Source organism: Austrofundulus limnaeus, unplaced genomic scaffold, assembly GCF_001266775.1.
Source record: "Austrofundulus limnaeus strain Quisiro unplaced genomic scaffold, Austrofundulus_limnaeus-1.0 Scaffold1, whole genome shotgun sequence".
In the NCBI taxonomy this organism is placed as follows: domain Eukaryota; kingdom Metazoa; phylum Chordata; class Actinopteri; order Cyprinodontiformes; family Rivulidae; genus Austrofundulus; species Austrofundulus limnaeus.
The window spans coordinates 4,222,318-4,228,737 of NW_013952403.1; the positions used below are offsets into that span (position 1 = coordinate 4,222,318).

General features: G+C 37.1%; 1 protein-coding gene across 1 annotated transcript in view; it reads right to left on the reverse strand.

The window, feature by feature from the left end:
- ccdc88b (coiled-coil domain containing 88B) overlaps nucleotides 1–6,420 on the reverse strand; it is a 78,871-nt gene that overhangs the window by 16,201 nt on the left and 56,250 nt on the right. The window contains exons 23-24 of the mRNA XM_014003133.1: nucleotides 4,252–4,438; nucleotides 67–212 (exon numbers count right to left, since the gene is read on the reverse strand). Coding sequence (XP_013858587.1) covers nucleotides 67–212; nucleotides 4,252–4,438 — 333 coding nt within the window. The remainder of the gene's footprint in view (nucleotides 1–66; nucleotides 213–4,251; nucleotides 4,439–6,420) is intronic.

Below are 6,420 nucleotides of genomic sequence, written 5' to 3' on the forward strand. Positions count from 1 at the left end.
GTGTGTGTGTGTGTGTGTGTGTGTGTGTGTGTGTGTGTGTGTGTGTGTGTGTGTGTGTGTACTGACTGGTACTCTCTCTGCTGAGAGTAGTGCAGGTCGCGGCGCTCCAGGCTCTGCTCCAATAAGGCCCGGTTCTCCTTCAGCAGACTCTGGTTCTGCTCCGCCAGGTGTCGGTTCTCCTCTTCCATGTTGCTCTTCAGCTGTGTCAGAAGCTGCACAGATGTAAGTTAAAGCACTGTGATTAGACGTCATTAGTATTGATAAAACAGAAATATAAAACTAATAACATATTTGACATTTATTATTCAGGACCATCAAGCTTTACCTTTACATTTTCTTTTCACCGCTATACAATGAACAATTAGCCGCTGTATTGTAACGGTTTCAAATGTTTTTGCTGACAGAAGACAAAAGTACTTTATTAAACCAAACTGTCAAAACAACAATTCAAAACTTATTTAAGAAAATAAAGCATTAAAAGGCTGACTGAAGCATACAGTTACTGATTTTTACATAGGAAGCAGTGTAGAGTTTACATCCAACACAACAGGAAAAGGAGAGTTAATCTGAGTAAATGACTGAAGTTTATTATAGCTCACATTTTTAAAAGGGCTTTATCGAAGACGCAACCAAACATTTACTGAATATCTCTGCTAATTGCCTACATGTATATCTGTGTCCAATTATTTTGTTCTCTTGCAGTCGTTTCTGTCAAACGCAGCCCCGTCACTGAGCAGTGCTGCTGCTGTACCAGGTTAATTGCTGGATCACACAGACTCAAAGATGAACTTTGCTTCATTTTTTTCCCCCCTCAGCATTCCTGAATAATGAGAACTGAGAATTTAAACTACCACGTGTAGCTAAAATAACTCTGTAGGCGGCAGAAAAAAGTCACTTGAGTTGACAAAAAGATGATCTGGAAAGAAACAGCTCTCATAAAACAAGGTGCATAACTAGCTGCAGGAGGAAAAAACAACTCTTTGTCTTTATTTTGAGGTATTACTCTGACATATAAATTAACATTGTGATGTCTTGGGGAATACTTTATTAGCCTTCATGCTAAATGTTATGTTAAACAGGTGAAATGTACATAAAATATGATACAGCTAGCATTAGCTTGCTCCAATACAGAGGTAGAAACAGTTAGCCAAGATAAAAGTAATTAAACAAATCTAATATAACAATTTATCTTAATGTAGCACCCACAGTCACCTAAAAATGCACCAGTTAAAGGCACAGTGTGTAGGATTTGTTGTTTTCAGCGACATCTAGTGGCTGAGTGGTTGAATCATCCTACCTGGTCCTCCCCCCACCCCCACCCCGCGCTTCCAAACGCTACGGTGTCTCTCAGGTGTCAAAAACCTTTGATAATTCCAACCGCGATGTCTACCAGCAGCTTCAGGGTTAGTGATGTTTCAAGTGGTAAGATTATGACCTTTAGTAAGTAAAATTATACCAGCTATGTTTACATGCACAAAATTTTTTAATCGGATTGAAATGCATTCAGATTAAATAATCCGAATTTACATGGACACAATCTGATCATGAAAAGTGTTTACATGCACCAGAGTTTTATTCAGAATAAAAGTCCGGACATGCACAGTGTTGTAAACTTTCAGCTCTACTTCCTTGTTACAAACATAAACAAAGCTCCTCTGTGCCCGTGTCAGCTTTTATTAACTGTAGAGACGCCTTTACTCCTCGGTTGAGCTGCAGCCTGCAGATGAAGCAAAACGTGCTTTTTATTTTTATTTTTTGTGAATCAATGTCTGCTGTTTGCCTCCTTTTTCATCTGTTAAGAGAGCGAGGAGGAAAAGTTCTGCACGGTGCTGCGCAGCTGGAGCGCTGCTGTCCCACCGGGTGAATGAAAGTCAGCAGACATGCACACAGGTCAGTTTTCTACAATCAGAATAAGATGATCCAATTAAGTGTTTACACGAACCTCATTCCGATTATCAACCGGCATAACCCACCCTTTTCATTTGGATTAAAAATTTATTCGGATCGAGCTCAATTGGATCAGAATAATCAGAACGGGCTGTTTACATGATGCATTTCTATTCCGAACGGCCGTTTAATCTGATTACTTTTGTCCATGTAAACGTAGCAGACAGACAACAAATATTACATTTATAGTATTACAACTAAAACCGTTTTTGACGCCGCCACCGCAGTTTGTCCTTCACGAGCCTTCGTAGACAAGATGGCGGCTGCCTGTGTGGCGACTCGCGACCATGGAGATATAAACAGCTTTTTATAAGGTAAAAATAATAAAACAAGGTCTTTGTCTGCAATGATTAGACATGTTTTTTATTATTGTCTTTGGTGATTATCTCAATTTCGGCTAAAAGAATTGACAAAATCCTACACACTGTGCCTTTAAACTAGCTGTGGAAATTGAACAAGCTAGCTAACATCTAATTAACTTAGCTTCAGTAAGGAAGTAGCACAGCTAGCCTGGTTACAACAAGTTTTAAGTAAAAATCAAATCAACATTTATTTTTCAATATAATACCTAAAGTCATTTGTTGTAACTAGGGATGCAAACAATTAATCAACTAACAATTGTCGAATAATGATTTATTAGATTAAAATTCATTCCATTTGATTAACTGATAATGCCCACACTCTTCATCTTTTTTTAATTCAGCTAATAGATTTCTGTTTTTTTATATTTTATAAATATATCCAATTTTTATAATGTGTGAAGAAACCGTAAGTTTTAATTTATTCAGTCAGTATTTCATACAACTGGCACAGGAATTTGTTAAAATATAATATTGAGCTTCTTTTTTTATATTCAGCGTTTAAAAAATTAAGACCCGCTTGATTTGAAAAAATTCAGCTTTTTAAGAAAATGGTTGCTTATCAATTAATCGTTAGTCAGTTAATAAGATCAATCACTTTTAGAATAATTAATCAATAACTTGATCACCAAATGTAATTATTAGTTATTCTAGTTTAATGTAAAGCCAAGCTAACTGTCTAAATGCTGTGTGCTAAGCTAAGCTAACTTGAATGCAAATTAGTTTAGCTTCAGTAAAGTGGTAACACAATTAGCCTGGTTACAACAAGTATTAAATAATAATTGGTGTGTGTGTGTGTGTGTGTGTGTGTGTGTGTGTGTGTGTGTGTGTGTAATACTTATATTCACATCAAAATAAATGTAAATTGTTAATTTTTTGTTATTTTAGTTTAAGTAAAGCCAAGCTAACTGTTTGCCCAAAAGTTGTGTTGCTAAACTAATCTGATTCCAAATTAGCTTAGCTTCAGTAAATAGGTAGTACAGCTAGCCTGGTCACATCTACTAAGTAATAATCAAACATAACATTCCTTATGTGTATTTTTCAGTGTAATATCTATATTCACATTAAATTAAATGTAACTTGTTCAATTATGGTATTCTAGTTTAATGAAACGCCAAGCTAACTATTTGCCCAAAGGTTGTGTGCTAAGCTAAGCTAACCTGATTCCAGCAAGCTGTAGGCAATTTTTTAAAAATGAATGTAATTACATCATTACTGCAGTTGTGAAAATGTGGTGCAGTCACTTAAAAAAAAACAATTTGGTGTGTGCATATGTAATTTCCAGAACCAATTTCTGAGCCTTTTTGTGAATAAAAACCTGCTCATTTTGTTTAGGAAATGCCTTTTAGCAGTCCTTTTTACAGCGCCAGGTGATTGAGAAGTGGTTTCATGAGCTGCTGGATGGAGCAGGTGAACATCACATCTGCTAGTTGACTTCGTAAACCTTTTACAGAAAGTCAGTTTCCATCTGTTTCATTCCCTCAACATGTGTTTAACATGTTTTAGCGTTCAGTGCTTTCTGGCAGTAGTATACGTAGAGGACTAAAGCTTTTTCTTTGATGGCAAAAATGCCTCTACTCCTTCAGAGCTGCTCAGTATTCATTTTCTGTTTGGAAAAATACATCATTTCTGTACGATATGTCAAGCTGAAAATGGGTTTTTATATCACGGATTAGAGATCAACCAGCCACTGCTTCCCTGTTATGATTTTATAGCTTTTTCTTCCTGATTTATCTGTGAAACACTCAAAACTGCAACAAATTCCCTCCTAAATTCTTCTAAATTGTCGAATAATGCTTCAGATAATTCTGTTTGTATCCCAGTTGGTTAATGCATCTTGAGTGTTTCCATTTAGGAGACATTAAATCTCATTTTGCCCGGTTATAAAACACCTGCGTGTTTCTGCATGACGTGGCTCCATCTCTGAGAGTTTGGATCTCATTACCTGGTACTGACTGGTGAGTCGAGCGTTGCTCAGGTCCAGACTTTGATTGGTTTCCCTCAGGGCGCTGAGATCCCCCTCCAGCCGAGTCCGGTCCAGCTGGGCGGCGCTGAGCTCTGCCTTTAGCACAGAGCCCTGAGCCAGCAGCTCCGCCTGCGAGGCCAACCAGTCCTTCTGCTGGGCCTGCAGCCTGCAAGCCCCCACCACACACACACACACACACACACACACACACACACACACACACACACACACACACACNCACACACACACACACACACACACACACACACACACACACAGTCACTGCTCCGTCTTCTGTTTGCTAAGTGTTCTTCAACTGAGGCTGAAATCGTAATTATCATAAAATGCTGCAAATCGTTTCAAAACAAGACAACGAACAAATAAATGTGACAACATCTTGAAGAAAGAAGCAACTTCATGAGTCACTAAGAGTTTATGAAACACATCTTGGTTTTTCTGAAAGGGTCAGGAATAAATACCTGAGCGTTTAACTTTGGCTTTTTGTTACTGGTTTAGGAGAATTAAAAGGATTTAGGATCAAATTTCTTACTTGAAATAAAAAAGAATCGGCAAGTAATGCAAGTTAATCAGCCACTGCTACTTCTTATTATTTATACTTGTTACACATTATTCAACAGTTCAGTGTCTGAGTCTTCACAAACGACACAAAGCCTGAAAAACACAGGAAGCTGAGCAATAAAAAACAGATCTGTAAACACAACCCTGACTCATTCTTGCCCCTGAAGTTGTGTTTCTGTCCCCCTACTGAGTGTTCACTGTTTTATACCAAAAATAATAAAGTGAACTCTGAAAGTGCAGAATAAAACCGTAAAAGTTGAACAGCAACTCCACCATGTCACTCAACACACACAAACTTAGTTTTGTAAGTTTAGAAATTAATAAATTGTTTTAAAATTCAGCCGACCAAATTAAAGCCAGCCTCGTTTTGACATTTGAGGAACTCCTAACGTTCTGTGTTGGTTTTATGGATCAGCTGTTGTTGGATTACTTTAGATTACAACAACCTGCTTAGGCTACGTTTACACTGCAGGTCTTAATACTCAAATCTGACTTATTTGCTTTTTTTTTCACATTATATTTTAAATGCGACCACTGTAAGACTCCAGTATGAGCTCTACGTGGCACTAATTCAACCCACATGCACAGAAGATGACGTGGTGTCACATTCGGCTCACTCTTGGGTGCTACATGTTAGCATGTTAGTTCTGATGTTGTGCAATCAGAGCTGATTAGTTTAGTTCAGTTTTCATTTAAACCTCTGGTTGGCTGCTCCGGTGCAGCGTGTATTTATGGAAGGAAGGAACGTGCGTAACGTATCGATCCAACAACTTTAGTATCGATGTGTTCCAACAACGTCATGACATGACAATCAGACTATGAAAAACATAAGATATGTTTCAGATTTAGTACCAAATATTGATAAGACCTGGGTCAGATTGGAGGAAAAAAAGAATTTGTCACGTTAGATCTGGGCAAAAAAAAAACAATAACATATACAACAACAGAAATGATCAATTTGAGTTTGGCAGCAACTTTTTTTTCTTCTGGTCATTATTTAAAACAGGTAAAACAAAAAACTAATCCAAAATTATCGACAGTGGTGGGCAGTACTAATCTAAAAATTAGTTGCACTAACGTTAATATTTAGGTCCCCTAATTCTAAAGCACTAAAATCCCAGCTGACCCATGGAACTGTCCTCAGAGTCAACATGACAATATTTTCTGTGTGCAGAATATTGTTAATATTTCATCTTGTGTAGTGGTTCCCAAAGTTGGGGTCGGGACCTCTTTGTGGGTCACAAAACATCAAGTGAGCGTCCCCAGAAGATTACCAGACACTAGGAATGTGTGATATGGCAAAAAATTCACATCATGATATACATGTTTATTCCACTCAATTAATGTGTGATTTATTTATTTTCTATTAAAAGTTTTATATCGTGATATATATCGTTACCGCCACTCATCAAAATGTATATCATATCACGATATACAATAAACATGTATAGGTAAAAAAATTAGACCTTAAAATCTCCTTTTTTAAGTGACACTTTAAAGTCTCCCATAAAAATCTAAATTTAAGGGAGATCTACCTGGTTAAATCATTTACTGTATATATATATATAT